The 19959-nt window shown below is 38.7% G+C and overlaps 1 protein-coding gene across 3 annotated transcripts in view; it reads right to left on the bottom strand.

Annotated features, from left to right (window-relative positions):
• Positions 1–19959, bottom strand: part of DDR2 (discoidin domain receptor tyrosine kinase 2) — a 151247-nt gene that overhangs the window by 49050 nt on the left and 82238 nt on the right. The window contains exons 1-2 of one of the 3 annotated variants that reach the window (XM_060090851.1): positions 2863–2946; positions 1021–1115 (exon numbers count right to left, since the gene is read on the bottom strand). The exons of 1 other annotated variant lie outside the window; for it this stretch is intronic. Coding sequence is in view for 1 of the 2 variants with exons in the window: in XM_060090848.1 (XP_059946831.1) it covers positions 2863–2944 (82 nt within the window). In the remaining variant the exon portion in view is untranslated. Of the gene's footprint in view, positions 1–1020; positions 1116–2862; positions 2972–19959 lie in introns of those variants that run through there. One more of the 3 variants, XM_060090848.1, reaches the window with a different exon arrangement.

Here is a 19959-nt window from a genome sequence, read left to right as displayed (position 1 = left end):
CAGTGCTTCAGAGCAGTGAGCCACCAGCCCAATTGCCCTCATGCCTTGACCTGTATCACACTAGAACTACTCTGCAGCCTCCATGGGAGTGGCAACTGTAGGACACTTAGGATCTCAATTGTAGAGAATTTCTCTAAATAGCAACATTATTCACCCTCTGTTGGCTTCTGCATCTTTGTCTAGATTGATATTTTAAAATATTCAATATCCTTATTATGAATAAGTCATACTAAGACAGAAGGCTCACTGACCAATGGTCATGGTGAAATCTTCAAAATGAGCTTAAACCAGTGTTTGTTTTAGACTTTATATATTAATTGAATTTAATCCTTAGCCCAGTTACTATTTGCCAAACAATATTTATATTTAATAATCTATTAAAACATATTTCAATATTTAACAATAGATTGTATATAAGATTTGTTTACAACCCAGTTCTCCTGACTTAACTCCAACATGTCATCTATTTATACCAAATGGCCAGCCTGTGGGGAAAATCTAACTGGCCAAGAAGTTACTCTATTACTTTCAGTCCTTCGGTGACACCAATAAGGACTTCTGAAAAGTCATCCTTAAATCAACACACATTTATTATGTACCTACTCTGAGTTCATCAGTATGTGTGAGCCCTAAGCCTCCATGAGCCCCAATCTTTGTGACTAGACTCACTGCTTCCCATTGCTTGTCTCCAGATTAACTTGGTAAAATACAAGAAATGGTAGAGGGAAGTATTATCCCCTCAGCATACCTCAAATATTCCATGTCCCTATAAAGATCTTTGCAAGTCAAGACCTTTATTTCTTTTTCCTTGGCAGAAAGAGCCAGTAGAAATAGTTGATGCCAGGAATGGGGGAAATTTTTTTAAAGATAACTGCCTGCTGTCTTCAAACAGCCTGTTTTCTGTTCCAGGGCTACAGCGATGTTGTCAAACACAGATGGCTAGCTCTTTTGGTTTAGTCATTTAAATAGCCTCATGTCATACCAGTCTCTATGAGTGTGCCAAGCACCAAAACATCCTACCATTCTGTGTATTCACAGCAACTCTTCCTTGGAGACCAAAGCAGGGAGAATGACACTGGGCTTGGTAGATGTAGTAGGAGGCAACCAGACTTCAACTTGGTGAGAGGAATACAAAGCAGAAAAATGAAAGAATGGTGTCAAAGTTCAGATCTGGGATACACCAACTAAGCTTATTATAAGAAAGTAATAAGGTGAGCATTTCACAAATGTACACTCATGCTATATGAAGAAGAGGAAATGAAAATGCCCTCAGGAATCCAAATATAGAATGAAGCTACTGGAATGCTCATACACTGCCATGGGGTGGTATATTGGTAAAATAACTTTGGAAAACTCTTTGGCCACATGTAGAAAAATAGATTATATGAAACATATAAGCCACTTCTAGGTATATACTCAAGTCTTTTGACTTGAGTATATACCTCTATCAAAAGACCTTTACAAGAAGGGTTATAGGAGCTTTATTCATAATGAGCTCAAACTGGAAATGATCCAAATTCCCATCCACAGTTGACTGAATAAATAAAATATTCAAATAAAATAATAATATACAATAATGGAAACAGTCACCAACTGCATGCAATGATATGGATAAATATCATGAACAAAATATTGAATGAAAGAGGCCAGACACAAAAGATGACTCCACTTAAATAAAGTACAAAACAAGGAAGAATGAATTTATGTTGTTAGAAAACAAAATAATGACTACCCTTGGGGTGAGGGTGGGGAAAAGTGACTGAAAGAGAGTGTGAGGAGAGCTTCTGAAGTGCTGGTACAGTTCTGTCTCTTAATCTGGATACTGCTTAGATGGATGTGCTCAGTTTGTAAAATTCATCAAATTGAGCACTTATGCTATATCTACTTTCCTATACTTATATTTGTGGCAAAATGAAAAAAATGACTTCAACCCTTCACCCTTCCCTTCCCTGAAGGTATTCAGACCTTCCCTGTGTAATTTTTTGTGCTCTCCCACTCTGACTCTGGGCTTGGCCACGTGACTTGCTTTGCACAATGATATCTCAGAGAACATGACTCAAGCACTGGCTTGAAACATGCTGCATGTTTCCCTTTCTGCCCTTGCTGCTGTGCAATTTACATTAAAACATATCTATACTAATCTGCTAGAAGAGAGCACAGCAAAGTTGCCCCAGTTGCCAGAGCCAAGGCCATCCTCAATGAGCCAATAACCAGCTTACTCCCAGATATGTGCATGAATCCAAAAGAGACCAGAAGAATAGTCCAACAAAGACCAGACTAAATCACCAATTTTGCATAAGTTGTTAAGTGGCATTACTAGGGTAATAGACAAGTGATACAACTGTATACTTCAATTTAAAGTTAAAATATACATGTAATTTTAAAAATTGGGGGAAGGAGACTAACATACCTATTTTTGAGCATGGCCACACCCTGTAGGAAAGGAAAACTGCCTGAGATCCTACAAGACCAGGGTCCCCAAAACATAACATGACATCCAAGTAAAATACAGGCCTCAGACAGCCAAACATAACTAGAAAACCAACCTGCAGAATTTCTCCAAGCCATCTAAAAATTCTCTCCTTCGGTGTCCCAGAAGATGCAGAAGCAAATGTTTGCTTCTTCTACTTCCCATTTTTAAAAATTTTCCTTTTATTCTATCCTACTGCCCTTTCACAATATGTCATAGAGAGAGTACAGTAATTTCTGTTCCTGCTATGGCCAGGTTTCACCATGGAGGGAAAAAAAGGGAGGGAGGAATGACCTTTTGGGCCCCTTAGCAGTGGCTTTCCCAAGATGAACATTGATGGGCTTGAGTGTTCAGCTGTCTTCCAGCATGGGGCTGAGCAATGGCTGTGTTACCTGGGTTAACCTGAGCTTTTGCAGAACTCAAGATAGGCAGCAGCAGGAGCAGCACCAAGGGCATTCTGGGAATCAGGATCATCTCAGAAGATGGTGTTGGAACTGGAGCCTGCAGCCCACCAAAAATGCAAGAAAACAAGAAAGAGAAGGAGAGGAAATGAGTGAGGCAGATACTTTCAACATGAATGAACACAACTTGCATCTTTGTGTTCTTACAGTGTTTATTTCTATATTCAGAACTTTAAATCATGGATTTTAATACTTGAATGGGACATTCAATAGTCACGTACTATAAGAATTTTCAAACTCTGGGACATTCAATAGTTATATAATATAAGAATTTTCAAACTCTATTAGATCATATACTCAAGGAATTAAACTTAGCCAAACTATAGGTGGGTAACAAAGTTTTAGTAAGATAAATACTTACCCAAATTGTGAATGGTGATAAAGTAAAACTTATATTTACAATGTTTTTTCATAATTTTAATATTGATTCCAGTATTAACCCAAGAAAAACATTCAATGACGTTAATGTGTTTGCCTTTCAAAAGATGTAAGGTCAATATTTATCCTAATTTATTAGCTCTAGAATGGTACCTGAAATTCTGTATTTTTAAGCTCCCCCAGAATAATCCATGTTATTAGTGGATTAGAGTTGAGACATCAGCATGAACTCATGTTTAGCTTAATAGAGATATAGATGGTCACATATGGAAATATTTATAGATATGTGTACACACAGGTTAGTACACACACACATATATCTATCTCCTTGCTATATAAGCTAAGAGGGCCTAGAAACTATGACACCCCAATAGCAACGAGCAAACCTAGTACCCAGATCTTGACTTCTAATACCATTCTCCAATAAAAGGAACCAGGGTTCCTTGGAGAAACTGCTAATTCCAGGACTGGGGCAGGAAATATGATGATCTTGGAGAATATTTTAGTGCCAGATGAGCCTGGAGAATCTTTTAGTGCCCCAAATTGAGAAAGCATACACAAAAATGATGGGGATATGGCAAAGGAACATGGAGGCAACAGGAGTTCCCAGTGGCCAGAGCTGGAACAACTTAAGCAACAAAATGAGTAAAGTAGTATTGGATTATAACTCAAGATATAAAATAAATACTTACAAGTCCATGTTGATATAAATAAATGATTGAATAAACAAATGGAGGAGAATAGACAAATTTCTCATGCAAAAGAATTCTAAATAATTATGTAGATACTCTCTACTCTTTTTTTTTTTTTTTTTTTTGTGGTACGCAGGCCTCTCACTGTTGTGGCCTCTCCCTTTGCGGAGCACAGGCTCCGGATGCGCAGGCTCAGCAGCCATGGATCACGGGCCTAGCCGCTCCGTGGCATGTGGGATTTTCCCGCACGGGGGCACGAACCCGTGTCCCCTGCATCGGCAGGCGGACTCTCAACCACTGTGTCACCAGGTAAGCCCTCTCTACTCTTAAGGAGGTGATGCATAACCACCCCTCTCACTTCCCCACGCCCAACTCCTTAAGTGTGAGCTGCACACAGTGACTTTCTTCAAAGAGTACAGTATGGAAATGGAGAAGGTAATTTTTCAGTAGAGAAACATGACAAACTCTACCTCAAGCCAGGTGATCAAGGTTAGCATCAACTTTGATAAGTCACACTGATAGTATGTATCCTTGATATGATGTGATGAGAATGACACTTAGCCTCTGTGGTCTTTTTCCCAAAAACCCATTACTCCAGCCTAATCATGAGAAACACATCAGACAAATCCCAATTGAGGGAAATTCTACAAAATTCCTGATACATAATCCTCAAAACTGTCATGGTCACCCAAGACTAGAAAGTCTGGGAAACCGACACAGCTAAGGGAGCCAAAGAAGACAGCACGACTAAATGTAATGTGACATCCTGGATGGGATCCTGGAACAGAAAAAGGACATTTGGGGAAAACTGAGGAAATCTGAATAAAGTAGAGACTTTAGTTAATAATGATGTGTCAATATTGGTTCATTAACTATGACATATGTACTACACTAATGTAAGATGTTAATAACAGGGGAACTTTGGTAGTGGGTAAATAGGAAATCTATGTACCATCTTTGCAATGATTCTGTACATATAAAACTGTTCAAGAATAAAGTTTATTTAAAAAAGAAACTCTCTTCCAGGTAACACTAATAGTCAACAAACACTGGATCCACTATTAGGAAAAATATGTAAAAAAAATTATAAAGGGAGACAAAATCCCTTTAAGCTTGAGTGATCAGAGAAGGTTTAATGAGGAAATCAGCATCTGATCAGATTCTTGAAGGATGAATAAGATTTTAATGGGCAATAATGGGAATAGAGTAAATAATAGGATGACATAGCTAAGACATTTTTGAGGAAACAGGAGCTTTCTATGATGTTTTCTAGGCAGTAGAACTCTGACCCAACCAAAGTGGTAAGAAAAAAAAAAAAAAACGTATTCAGATAGTTCTGCCTGAAGAGGATGGAGCCGAAAACTAATCAAATACAAAAGACTAAAGTGGCATCATGGTAGGGAGCAGGGGCAAGTGATCCACAGACCACAAAAGGGTGATGACCATAGTTTCATGGCATTGATTTGGAGAGATAAAATATGTCTCAGTGCTTACTCACTGCCAGCAGCAGGAACACTGCGTTTCTATAAATGAGTCCACAAACAGGAAAAGAAACACACAGGCAGACCTTGGAGACATTGATCTTGGCTGTAGTCTAGCACTAACCCATGACCATGATCCAGGATGTCCTTCTACAAAGATCTGAGCTCCTTGTGAGCAGCCATTCAGCCTTGCGAGCACTGCCTTGGGTAACCACCCTCTCTTAGCAGACTTCTGAAGAAGAGTGTTACAATTCTCTTTCATGATACCTTCTTTGTGGGTTCTTGGCCATTACTTTCTCCCCTCCATGACCTTCCCCAGTGGTTCCTTCTTTAAGCACTGTCTCCTACACCTCATTCCCTTCGCACACTGAATTTGCTTCTATTAGATCCTCCATAACATTGTTATAAAATTGCCCATTTAATCATTAGCTTCAAAATGACTCATTCTTGTATCTCCAAAAGAATACATTATATCTTGTACAAAGGAGGTGTTCAAAAACAGTTTTTAACTGAACTAAGGATTCACAAGTTGCTCAAAAAGTGTTGACTGAATTTTCTTTTGGAAACTCTTACTTGGTTGCAGGCTGTGAATCTCCAATGCCAGTGATTATTTCTGCTTTGTTTGCTTAAAATTAGGGTGTCCAGCAGCTAACAAAACAAAAGAACCATTAACAAACCTAGGAGTACTATAATTATACCATGGATATCTAACACATGCCAAGGACAATCTCATGTAATATTCACAGTAACCCAATGAGGTTTGTTTTCATCAGTAAGGTAATTGAGGAGGAAGAGGTTAAAACTGATCTGGTTACACAGCTGATAGGCACCAAAACTCATACATGAACCCAGGGTTTGTATTACTCTAAAATCCACTTAGGTCCTTTTGTTGTTGTTTATTTTGTTTTTGTCTTTGTTTTTCATTATACTACACTCTCCTTTTTTTTAACGTCTTTACTGGAGTATAATTGCTTTACAATGATGTGTTAGTTTCTGCTTTATAACAAAGTGAATCAGCTATACATATACATATATACCCATATCTTCTCCCTCTTGTGTCTCCCTCCCACCCTCCCTATCCCACCCCTCTAGGTGGTCACAAACCACTGAGCTTATCTCCCTGTGTTATGTGGCTGCTTCCCACTAGCTATCTATTTTATGTTTGGTAGTGTATATATGTCCAGGCCACTCTCTCACTTTGTCGCAGCTTACCCTTCCCCCTCCCCATATCCTCAAGTCCATTCTCTAGTAGGTCTGTGTCTTTATTCCCGTCTTACCCTTAGGTTCTTCATGATCTTTTTTCTCCTTAGATTCCATACATATGTGTTAGCATATGGTATTTGTTTTTCTCTTTCTGACTTACTTCACGCTGTATGATAGACTCTAAGTCCATCCACCTCACTACAAATAACTCAATTTCATTTCTTTTTATGTCTGGGTAATATTCCATTGTGTATATGTGCTACATCTTCTTTATCCATTCATCTGTTGATGGACACTTAGGTTGCTTCCACGTCCTGGCTATTGTAAATAGAGCCGCAATGAACATTTTGGTACATGACTCCTTTTGAATTATGGTTTTCTCAGGGTATATGCCCAGTAGTGGGATTGCTGGGTCATATGGTACAGCCACTATGGAGAACAGTATGGAGGTTCCTTAAAAAACTACACTCTCCTTTGATCTGGCCTCTGCTACGTCACCAGAGCTACACTCCTGCTCAAACTTTCTATTTAGCTACTTTCAGACTTCTTTCATTTTTTTCTTTCATTTCCTACCACCTCAGGGCCTCTGTTAAAAAGTTTAATTCCTCTCTTCATCTGGTTCAAATCTCCATTCAATGGTTACTTCCTCAGTGAAATAGTCTCTTACCCCCTTGATTGTACAGACACTGAAAGAATCTTATAATTCTTCTACATAGAAATGATCATAGTTTATAATTGTATATCTGTTGTTGTGGTTGTCTTATTAGTCTCTGCACTCCATAAGCTCCATGTTTATTTTACTCACCATTGCATTCCCAGAACTTACCAGAGTGCTGGATAAACAGTTGCAGAATGAATTAATGATTGTCTTGAGCCACATATTCAGTGATTGTATCTGGCTATTCCAAATTCCATACCCTAAAAGGAAGTATCCCCAAAGCTTGTAATAAACAGACATCACCCTTTTCTGCCTCTTTGAATGAATTTTTCCAGAGGTTCAATATTTAAGCAATGTGACCTGTGAATAGAATCCATAAACATACATGGAAGAATTTCAAGAAGATAAAAGGTCCTTCTCTACCCACTTCTTTGTTTAACAGTGCAAATTCCTTTGACAAAAAATTTATTCAAACCTTAAAAATAAAAAGTCATTGGCCTTCATTCATTCATTCAGCAACTATTTTCTGGAAGTCTATTAGGTGCTGTTCTAGGTGCTAAAAAAGGCAGAGAAGACCCCTGTCATCATGGAGCTTATAATACACAAGCAAACAAGTAAATAAATAAGAAACCTAAAGAGATATACATGCCATGAAGACAATAAAATGCCGTAATGTGATGGAGAATGGATGAGGGCTATTTCAGGTAAGGTGGTCAGGAAAGGCCTCCCTAAATACAGGATTGACAAAGAAATAGATAAATAGAACAGTGAAGAGAATAGACAATACTCATATACACAAGAAAAGTCTCATATAAGTGGGAACTTTCTATATGAGAAAAGGGGCATTTAGAATCAGTGAAACGTTTCAGATGATTCAATAGCATTTTCAAAAACAAATAAAGGTATCTTCATATCTCACACAAAAATAAAGAGCCCAAAATGTAAAAATAGAACTATAAAATTATTTCTGGAAAATATTGAGAATCTGCTGTGAGCTAAAGGAAAACCTGCATAAATGAGACATAGAAAGCAAAATCCACAAATGAAAAGAATGATAAATTTTTTCATCAAAATTCAAAACATCTTTGAGGTAAATGACATCATAAACTTAATAGACAAGCAACAGGCTAAGATAAATATTTGAAATTTTAGAACAAAACAGTGTGTATGTATTTTTCTGGTATAAATAAATAACCTCTATAAATCATTTTTTTAAAAAACACTAGAAAAATGGGCCAAGTCAATAAAAAGCATTTAACAGAGGAAAAAATATAATGTCAGTAAACATCTAAAAGCACTCAACCTCACTAGAATAAGAAAGACAAACATTAAAGCAGTAGTTGAATACCAATTTTATCCATCAGATTGGCAAAAATTTTGTGTGAAACTATGAAATTTGGCAGTAGTGTGGAGAAATAGATATTCTCATACTCTGCCACTGGGTATACAAATTAAAAGATAATTTAAATTAAAACATATATATAGACTCTGATCCATACGTTCCACTTATTATTTACCCTAGGGAAATATTTACACATGTGCACAATGAGGTAGGCACAAAGAAGTACTTTGCAATATTTTTTAAAATTTTATTTTATTATGGTAAGAACAATTAATATGACCTTCCCTCAACAAATTTTTATTTTTTTATTTTTATTTTTTAACGTTTTAAATTTAATTTTTTTTTTTTTGTGGTACGCGGGCCTCTCACTGTTGTGGCCTCTCCCATTGCGGAGCACAGGCTCCGGACGTGCAGGCCCAGTGGCCATGGCTCATGGGCCCACCTGCTCCGTGGCACGTGGGATCCTCCCGGACCGGGGCACGAACCCGTGTCCCCTGCATCGGCAGGCGGACTCCCATCCACTGCGCCACCAGGGAAGCACTAAATTTAATTTTATTTATTTTTTTATATGGCAGGTTCTTATTAGTCATCAATTTTATACACATCAGTGTATACTTGTCAATACCATTTGCACAGTTCATCACACCAACCCCCTCACCCCTCCGCTGCTTCCCCCCCTTGGTGTCCTTATGTTTGTTCTCTACATCTGTGTCTCAGTTTCTGCCCTGCAGACTGGTTCATCTGTACCATTTTTCTAGGTTCCACAGATATGCATTAATATACGATATTTGTTTTTCTCTTTCTGACTTACTTCACGCTGTATGACAGTCTCTAGATCCATCCACGTCTCAACAAATGACCCAATTTCATTCCTTTATATGGCTGAGTAATATTACATTGTATATATGTACCAAATCTTCTTTATCCATTCGTCTGTCAATGGGCATTTAGGTTCCCTCCATGACCTGGCTATTATAAATAGTGCTGCAATGAACATTGGGGCACATGTGTCTTTATGAATTACGGTTTTCTCTGGGTACATGCCCAGTAGTGGGATTGCTGGATCATATGGTAATTCTATTTTTAGTTTTTTAAGGAACCTCCATACTGTTCTCCATAGTGGCTGTATCAATTTACATTCCCACCAATAGTGTAAGAAGTTTCCCTTTTCTCCACACCCCCTCCAGCATTTGTTGTTTGTAGATTTTCTAATGATGCCCATTCTAACTGGTGTGAGGTGATACCTCATTGTAGTTTTGATTTGCATTTCTCTAAAAATTAGTGATGTTGAGCAGCTTTTCGTGTGCTTCTTGGTCATCTGTATGTCTTCTTTGGAGAAATGTCTATTTAGGTCTTCTGCCCATTTTTGGATTGGGTTGTTTGTTTTTTTAATATCAAGCTGCATGAGCTGTTTATATATTTTGGAGATTAATCCTTTGTCCATTGATTTGTTTGCAAATGTTTTCTCCCATTCTGAGGGTTGTCTTTTCGTCTTGTTTATGTTTTCCTTTGCTGTGCAAAAGCTTTGAAGTTTCATTAGGTCCCATTTGTTTATTTATGTTTTTATTTCCATTACTCTAAGAGGTGGATCAAAAAAAGATCTTGCTGTGATTTATGTCAAAGAGTGTCCTTCCTATGTTTACTCTAAGAGTTTTATAGTGTCCAGTCTTACATTTAGGTCTTTAATCCATTTTGAGTTTATTTTTGTGTATGGTGTTACAGAGTGTTCTGATTTCATTCTTTTACATGTAGCTGTCCAGTTTTCCCAGCACCACTTATTGAAGAGACTGTCTTTTCTCCATTGTATATCCTTGCCTCCTTTTTCATAGATTAGTTGACCATAGGTGCATGGGTTTATCTCTGGGCTTTCTATCTTGTTCCATTGATCTATGTTTCTGTTTTTGTGCCAGTACCATATTGTCTTGATGACTGTAGCTTTGTACTATAGTCTGAAGTCCAGGAGGCTGATTCCTCCAGCTCCATTTTATTCCCTCAAGACTGCTTTGGCAGTCTTTGGCAGTTGGGGTCTTTTGTGTCTACATACAAATTTTAAGATTTTTGTTCTAGTTCTGTAAAAAATGCTATTGGTAATTTGATAGGGAATGCATTGAATCTGTAGATTGCTTTGGGTAGTGTAGTCATTTTCAAAATGTTGACTCTTCCAATCCAAGAACACAGTATATCTTTCCATCTGTTTGTATCATCTTTAATTTCTTTCATCAGTGTCTTATAGTTTTCTGCATACAGGTCCTTTGTCTCCCTAGGTAGGTTTATTCCTAGGTATTTTATTCCTTTTGTTGCAGTGGTAAATGGGAGTGTTTCCTTAATTTCTCTTTCAGATTTTTCATCATTAGTGTATAGGAATGCAAGAGATTTCTGTGCATTAATTTTGTATCCTGCAACTTTACCAAATTCATTGATGAGCTCTAGTAGTTTTCTGGTGGCATCTTTAGGATTCCCTTTATATAGTATCATGTCATCTGCAAAGAGTGACAGTTTTACTTCTTCTTTTCCAATTTGTATTTCTTTTTCTTCTCTGATTGCCATGGCTAGGACTTCCAAAACTATGTGGAATAATCGTGGTGAGAGTGGACATCCTTGTCTTGTTCCTAATCTTAGAGGAAATGCTTTCAGTTTTTCACTATTGAGAATGATGTTTGCTGTGGGTTTATCATATTTGGCCTTTATTATGTTGAGGTAGGTTCCCTCTGTGCCCACTTTCTGGAGAGTTTTTATCATAAATGGGTGTTGAATTTTGTCAAAAGCTTTTTCTGCATCTATTGAGCTGATCATATGGTTTATATTCTTCAATTTGTTAATATGGTGTATCACATTGATTGATTTGCATATATTGAAGAATCCTTGCATCCCTGGGATAAATCCTACTTGATCATGGTGTATGATCCTTTTAATGTGTTGCTGGGTTCTGTTCACTAGTATTTTGTTGAGGATTTTTGCATCTATATTTATCAGTGATATTGGCCTGTAATTTTCTTTTTTGGTAGTATCTTTTTCTGGTTTTGGTATCAGAGTGATGGTGGCCTCACAGAATGAGTTTGGGAGTGTTCCTTCCTCTGCAATTTTGTGGAAGAGTTTAAGAAGGATAGGTGTTAGCTCTTCTCTAAATGTTTGATAGAATTCACCTGTGAAACCATCTGGTCCTGGACTTTTGTTTGTTGGAAGATTTTTAATCACAGTTTCAATTTCATTACTTGTGATTGGTCTGTTCATATTTTGTATTGCTTCCTGGTTCAGTCTTGGAAGGTTATACCTTTCTAAGAATTTGTCCATTTCTTCCAGGTTGCCCATTTTATTGGCATAGAGTTGCTTGTAGTAATCTCTTAGGATGCTTTCTATTTCTGTAGTGTCCATTGTAGCTTCTCCTTTTTCATTTCTAATTTTATTGATTTGAGTCCTCTCCCTCTTTTTCTTGATGAGTCTGGCTAATGGTTTATCAATTTTGTTTATCTTCTCAAAGAACCAGCTTTTAGTTTTATTGATCTTTGCTATTGTTTTCTTTGTTTCTATTTCATTTATTTCTGCTCTGACCTTTATGATTTCTTTCCTTCTTCTAACTTTGGGTTTTGTTTGTTCTTCTTTCTGTAGTTCCTTTAGGTGTAAGGTTAGATTGTTTATTTGAGATTTTTCTTGTTTCTTGAGGTAGGCTTGTATAGCTATAAACTTCCCTCTTAGAACTGCTTTTGCTGCATCCCATAGGTTTTGGATCGTCGTGTTTTCATTGTCATTTGTCTCTAGGTATTTTTTGATTTCCTCTTTGATTTCTTCAGTGATCTCTTGGTTATTTAATAACGTATTGTTTAGCCTCCATGTGTCTGTGTTTTGAACGTTTTTTTCCCTGTAATTCATTTCTAATCTCATAGCGTTGTGGTCAGAAAAGATGCTTGATATGATTTCAATTTTCTTAAATTTACTGAGGCTGGATTTGTGACCCAAGATGTGATCTATCCTGGAGAATGTTCCGTGCGCACTTGAGAAGAAAGTGTAATCTGCTGTTTTTGGATGGAATGTCCTATAAATATCAATTAAATCTATCTGGTCTATTGTGTCATTTAAAGCTTCTGTTTCCTTATTTATTTTCATTTTGGATGATCTGTTCATTGGTGTAAGTGAGGTGTTAAAGTCCCCCACTATTATTGTGTTACTGTCGATTTCCTCTTTTAAAGCTGTTAGCAGTTGCCTTATGTATTCAAATGCTCCTATGTTGCATGCATATATATTTATAATTGTTATATCTTCTTCTTGGATTGATCCCTTTATCAGTATGTAGTGTCCTTCTTTGTCTCTTGTAATAGTCTTTACTTTAACGTCTATTTTGTCTGATATGAGTATTGCTACTCCAGCTTTTTTTGATTTCCATTTGCATGGAATATCTTTTTCCATCCCCTCACTTTCAGTCTGTATGTGTCCCTAGGTCTGAAGTGGGTCTCTTGTAGACAGCATATATATGGGTCCTGTTTTTGTGTCCATTCAGCAACCCTGTGTCTTTTGGTTGGAGCATTTAATCCATTCATGCCTTAAGAAATTTTTATGTGTGCAACATATTATTGTTGACTATAGGTATAATGTTGTACATCAGACCTCCGGAACCTACTTACCTTGCTTAACTGAAACTTTATCCCTATTGATTAACCCTCCATTTCCTCCTCCCCTTAGCCCCTGGCAACCACTGTTCCACTCGTTAATTCTATGAATTTGACATAATTGTTATCATGTACTATTTGTCTTTTTGTGACTGACTTATTTCCCTTAACATAATGTCCTCAAGGTTCATCCATGTTGTTGCATATTGCAAAATTTGCTTTTTTAAGGCTAAATAATATTCCATTGTATGTATAAGCCACATTTTCTTTATCCATTCATTTGTCAACATTCAGTTTATTTCCACATATTGACTATTGTGAATAATGCTACAATGAACATGGGAGTGCTAATATTTCTTCAAGATCCTGATTTTAACTATCTTGTGTAAATACCCAGAATTGGAATTGCTGGGTCATGTGGTAGTTCTATATTTAATTTTTGAGGAATCTCCATACTGTTTTCCATAGAGGCTGTGGCCAACTGATCTTCAAGAAGGATGCCAATAATATATAATGGGGAAAAATGAGACTCTTAAATAAATTGCATTAAGAAAACTGGGTATCCACATGCAAAGGAATGAAATTGAACCCTTATCTTACACCATACACAAAAATCAACTCAAAGTGAATTAAAGACTTAAATGTAAGACCTGAAACGTTAAACTTCTAGAAGAAAACACAGAGGAAAAACTTCACAACGGTGGCCTTGGAAATGACTACATTGATATGACTCCAAAAGTTCTGGCAGCACAAACAAAAATAAACAAGTGAAACTACCTCAAACCAAAAAGCTTTTGCAGAGCAAACAATCAGAAACCTACAGAAAAGGAGAAAATGTTTGCAAACAATATAATAAGTGATTAATATCCAAAATATATAAGGAACTCATATAACTCAATAGCAAAAAATAAAAAAGAAAAATGAAACACACACACAAACAAAAAAACAAAAACAAAAAACCTAATAAAATTCCTTAAAATGAGCTAAGGACTTGAATGGACATTTCTCCAAAGAAGACATACAAATGCCCAACAGATATATGAAAAAATGCTCAACACTGCTAATCATCAGGTGATACAAATCAAAACCACAATGAGATATCACCTCACATCTGTCATGATGGCTATTATCAAAAAAAAATGAAGGACAATAAATGTAGACAAGAAAATTGGAACCCTTGAACACTGTGGGTACAATATTTTTTTTAAATAACAAAACTTGGAAAAATTTCTATCAATAAGGGAGTACTATGAACCGTGGCATATTCCTGCTATGAAATACTATGCAATAGCTTAAAAGTATGAGTTAGAGCCACATGTAATTGCATGGTTAGATGTCCATGACATGGTTTTTAGGTGAACAAGCAGGTTTCAAGATTTATATGAAGCACATTGTATACTTTTATGGATATATACGCACACATTCACATACATTTTTATGTATATAAAAGATCTAGAAAGTTAAACACCATGCTGATAACAAGCTTTAATCTAGTGCACACTCTAATGCTCAAATAGGTTGGTATGTGAGGATAGAGCAAGGAACCTTAGAAGGCAAATGCTGTTAATAGTAGTTCCCTCAGAGATCATAGTGTTTGGCAGGGGAGATTGGAAATGGTGATCAAAGGGAAACTCTAGTCTTATTTGCGATGTTTTGATTTTAACAAAGAAAATATGTTCCCTGTTAATGTCATTCACATTGGTTTCTCTGACAAAAAAAAATTCCTGGGGGCAGTCTATCAGAATCTCGAGGGTGTTTTCCAACCAACCATGCATATCCCACAGGTTCAAGGTATTGGGTGAAACTGTCTTTTATTTTAAAAATCACTTGCAGTATTGAGAGATATTATTGATTAGTATATCTTGCGGATAAATAGAGAAGCAAAAGAAAAAAAGTTTGAGAGTTGCTACGTATACTTTTCTTTTTTTAGAACACCTGCCCCTTAGTACATACCTACAAATGCATAATCATCAAGCCTTACAATAAGCCTGAAAGGAGAGATTACCACCTGCCTTTACAAAGCAGGAAAGTGAGTCCCTAAGTCACTTCACCCACAGCCTAGGCAGACTTACCTGGTCTGGCTACTGGTTCCCACTCATCACGCTGAATTACAGTTCTGTCTGTCTTTCAAGCCAGACTGTGAGTCATTTAAGGTTAGGGATCTTGCTTCTCTCTACATCAATATCAGATTAGTTCTAACTTGCCTGGGTCACAAAACTAGAGACAGAGTTAAAACTCTTCCAGTTCCTCTGACTCCATGGCCAGTGTTACTTCACCCTCAGCCCAATAGTTTCCAAGGAATGTCAGTGACTATGTAGCTCAGAGAGTATATGTCCTATGTAATGAAAACCCCACTTCCCGCTTCACAGTCAGAATCCTCTGCCCTAGCCAAGCTGGATGAACACTCCAAACTGACTCCAAAGGAGCCACGACTCAGGACCTCCCAGATCCGATGGGAGATGGTTGACTCAGGACTGCCCGCACCAGGATCTAGACAGGCCATGGGTCAAAGCCATCAGAAAAACCAGGAAGTAAATGGAAGGTTAGGCAGATGGGAGTGTGACAGCCACAGCCAGAAATTATCAGGAATTTTTTTAAAAAGAACCTAGAATCAAACTTCTGACAAGTTATTTCTGTACTTGGGTGAGCTTCAAAGGCTTCTTTCTGAAACACAGTCAGGGCCACATCATGGTTTAAGAGCAAGTCATCAGCACATCCTGCCTGATACCATACCTTTCTGTGGAGAGTTCACACAGATAGGGCTCGTTCCTGGTCAGTCCTGTGTCTCCTGCAGCTCCAGGTTATACACAGCTGAGGCAGTAACAAACTCCTCTTTTCCAACTGCCTTAAAAAGTCAGACCATTTCCTACTTTATGCTATCACTTATATGTAGAATCTAAAAGAGCCAAACTCAGAGAATCAGAAAGTAGAGTGGTGGTTACCAGGGGCTGGGGGTAGGGTGGAATGGAGAGGTATTGATCAAAGGGTACAAACTTCCAGTTATAAGATGAATAAGTTCTGGGGATCTAATGCACAGCATAGTGATTATAGCTAATAATATTATATTTTGTACCGAAGCGTAGATCTTAAATGTTCTTACTACAAAAAGGAAATGGTAATTATGGGACAGGATGAAAGTGTTAGTTAATGCTATGGCGATCATCATTTTGCAATATATAAGTGTATCAAATCAACATGCTGTACACCTTAAACTTACACAATGTTATATGCCAATTATATCTCAATAAAGCTGGAGGGGAAAGTCAGACCACATCCCTAGTAATAAGCTCTACTCTAGTGCTCAAATAGGAGAGTGAGTGAGGATAGAGCTGCGAACCCTGGGAGATGGGTGCTGAAATGACTTTTGAACAGCTGAGTGAGAAAGGGTGAGCAGGAAGCTAAGGTCTCTCACCTAACTCAGACACCCAGACATCTCAGAGTATGAGGCTCTCTGTACCAGTGGAGCAACAGCTTTCTGTGCTCCAAAATACAAGTCCTACTACAGTGTCTGTTTTTTACTATAGGACTGATAAATGGTAGATAGATAGATAAATAGAGAGAGAGAGAGAGAGATAATAGACACATGATAGAGAGGTAGATAGATGATATAGATTTAAATATAAAAAGAAACACATTTGTAAGTGTTGCTATAATAGTTAACTGCATTTATTTGGAAAAACAGCCCCATCATTCCCCCTCGGTGATAAGGAAAGTAAGCAAAGCAGGCAACCCTTCGGATTTCTTGCCTTAACAAAATGGAAAGTTTGAGTTCTTTGTTTCTCCCAAGCCTCTTTGAAGTGACTGTAACTTACAGATAGTAGAGCTCTCATTTTTCCCCCAGGTCTGATTATTAGTAAAAATCACCTCTTTCTCTGAAGCAGTGCTAGAGGTATATCCCATTTTAAGCAATGTCTGAACTTGCCAAGCTCATAAATCATGAAATGTTTATCCACATTACAGAATAATTCTTTGAACAAGCCTTCAGTGCTGGGTACATTTGAATAACAAGTTTCCACACAATACATTTAAAATAACATTTAGTATAATGTTCCATCTACTCACCAAACTCATAAATCATTGAGGGAGTCTCCACATTACAAAATAATTCTTCACTTCACAAAGGGATCCACGACTGGGTTCCTTTGACAGCAAATCCTTCCAGTAATTCAGAATATGATTCAGTATACCTAAATCCAGTTTGTACTCAACTTTTCATGAATACAGTTTCTATACAAAGCAGGGCACATCTGATTTGGCAGACGGTCATTTTCCCCAGACAATCCATCTTTCCAAGTCCAAAAGCTAGAGACAATCTGAGGTGCCCACCACTTTGTCGAAGAATAAAAAGTCTCAGATTTTCCTGAGGGATCTTCAGACTGAGCCTGTGAAAGGGGCCAAATAGGAAGTGCCTGCCCTTCTGGAAAATCAGCTGTGGCCTGCAGCCAGGGTCCCTCCACCTAAACTCAGACAGATCTTCCTACAGGAAGGGGTAGGGCCCTGGAAAGGCTGGAGTGGGAAGGGAAATGAGATAAAGGGACTTGGGTCAAACTGGAGCCGATTCGAGATGCAGTGTGTGCACAACTGTGTGTGGTACTTGTGTTTGTGTGTGTGTTGAAGGACTTGGTGGGGAGAAGAAAAGTCACATGCTATACAGCCATACATTTTCATTCAGAGGCCATTCAGGGCATTCAAGGCTTGTTTTCCTCTCTGCTGAGTCATTTTTCATTTCAGATTCAACAAATAGAAAGAGCAATCTTTGGAGTATTTAATACTCAGCAAACAAATATGCAGAAATGAGCTTGGTTTTGGCAGAAGATGAGCCACACCTACATACACACACCCACCCCCGCCACACACACACACACCCGCACACACACACACCATCACTGTACTCATGTTTTATCTTGATTCCCAAGGATTTGTTGATGTCTTTCTCATTCCCAGCTTTCCTCTGGGAGTCCCAGTCTCTTGCTTCTCAAAATGTAGCTGCTCAGTGCTGAGCCAAAGGCCCAGACTGGCCCAATCTGTAAGTGTTAAAGCACAAAGGATGACCCAAGGTGACCTTCACTGCTCAGAGGAGGATGCAACAGCTAGCTCCTGCCTTTGTTAGAAGAGCACTTTGCTTTCCTCACTCTTTTCACCTTTTTTGGAGGCAACTAGAGTTTGCCAAAGCAGTGGAGGGTTGGTGGGGAAGAGCCAGACAGCTATCTCATCCTCTCACTCGCCATCCAGGAAGAGCAGAGGACCCTGAGCGAAATCACTGTCACAGAAGACACTCCCCCTGGTGGGGGCAGAATGGACCACAAAACATCCACAGTGTGGCATCATTTGCCTGTTATCCTTTCTACAGTATAAGCATTAGGGATGTCAAATCTAATGCCGTCATGAGATTAGTGGGGGGAGGAAGGAGAGTAAATACAAAGTGAAGGCAGGGCATTTTCCAAACACAAAAGGGTCCGTTAGAAGATCAGTATCCCTGGGCCTGCTAAGACCTTGGGCAGCTCATTTAACCTCACTGAGCTCTAGCAGCCCCGGGATCTTCATGGGGATATTTCACTCCCACCCCTGACTTCCACTATCCCATACTTGGGCACCTGTCCCACCCAGCCCCTCTCATTTTCTTTCTGCATCCCACCCTCTACCCCAGGCTCCTCAGGAACCCTGATGCCTGTGCTGATGATCAGAGGGCCGCCTGCACCACTACTGAGCACACTGACGTCAGCAGGAGGGCCTACGGTTGGAGGGTTTTGGAGGTTATGAAATGAAGAACTCAAAAGTATAGGCCCACCGCCACGAAAGCTTGAAGGTACCTGAGTGCCCACCTTTCTCAGTCCTCTGTGGTTAAAGGTGAGGAAGGTAGGGCAGCCCCCAAAGCAGACAGGCCTCCACATGGTCAACAGCTGGTCAGATGCAGGACCAGGCCTCTGGTCACCCAGGTTAGCACTGGTTCTCTGGTGACACTGCCTCTGCCTGGCCCAACCTCCTGTTTTTCTTTCCTTAAACTCTGAGCTCACACACCTTCTTTAGACCCTGTCCATCTCAGTAACTGATTTCTTTAAACCAGAGTGAAGTTATTTGGAAAATCTCTGTGATGGTTTTCAAATTTGTCCACAAATTCTGTGACACTCTCCCATGGAGAGCTAGGATCTAATTTCCTTTCTGTTGAATACAAGCTCGACCGAGTGACTCACTTCTAACAAAATGAATACAGTGAAAGTGATGGCTGTGAAACTCCAGAGCTAGGTCCCAGAAGGTGGTACACATCCACTGAGCTCTCTCTCTCTCTCTCTCTCTCTCTCTCTCTCAGACTTGCCCTGGGAACCCACGGCCATGTGGCAAGGGAAGCCAGGCCACGTGGAGAAGCCATGTGTAGGTCTTCTGGCCAATACCATTGCTGAGATCCCTGCAGACCACAGCAGAAATTCTCACACTTGTGAGTGAGGAAGGCTCCCTGGTGACTCTGGTCCCAGCCACCATCTGTGGCAACCACAGGAGAGACCCTGGGCAAGACAGCCTAGCTGAGGCCAGTCACCTCAGAAATATGAGTGATAAGAACAATAATATGATTGTCGTGTGTTAAGCCACTAAGTTGTGAGGTGATTTATTACACGGCAAGAAATAACTGGAAAAACTTCCTTGGGTAAGTAAGGCACAGCCTCCTTGCAAACGTAAG

The sequence above is a fragment of the Mesoplodon densirostris genome, chromosome 2 (genome assembly GCF_025265405.1).
Source record: "Mesoplodon densirostris isolate mMesDen1 chromosome 2, mMesDen1 primary haplotype, whole genome shotgun sequence".
NCBI classification, from domain to species: Eukaryota; Metazoa; Chordata; class Mammalia; order Artiodactyla; family Ziphiidae; genus Mesoplodon; species Mesoplodon densirostris.
The sequence above is the reverse complement of the archived record's forward strand: the minus strand, read 5'-3'. Positions and strand labels throughout refer to the sequence as shown.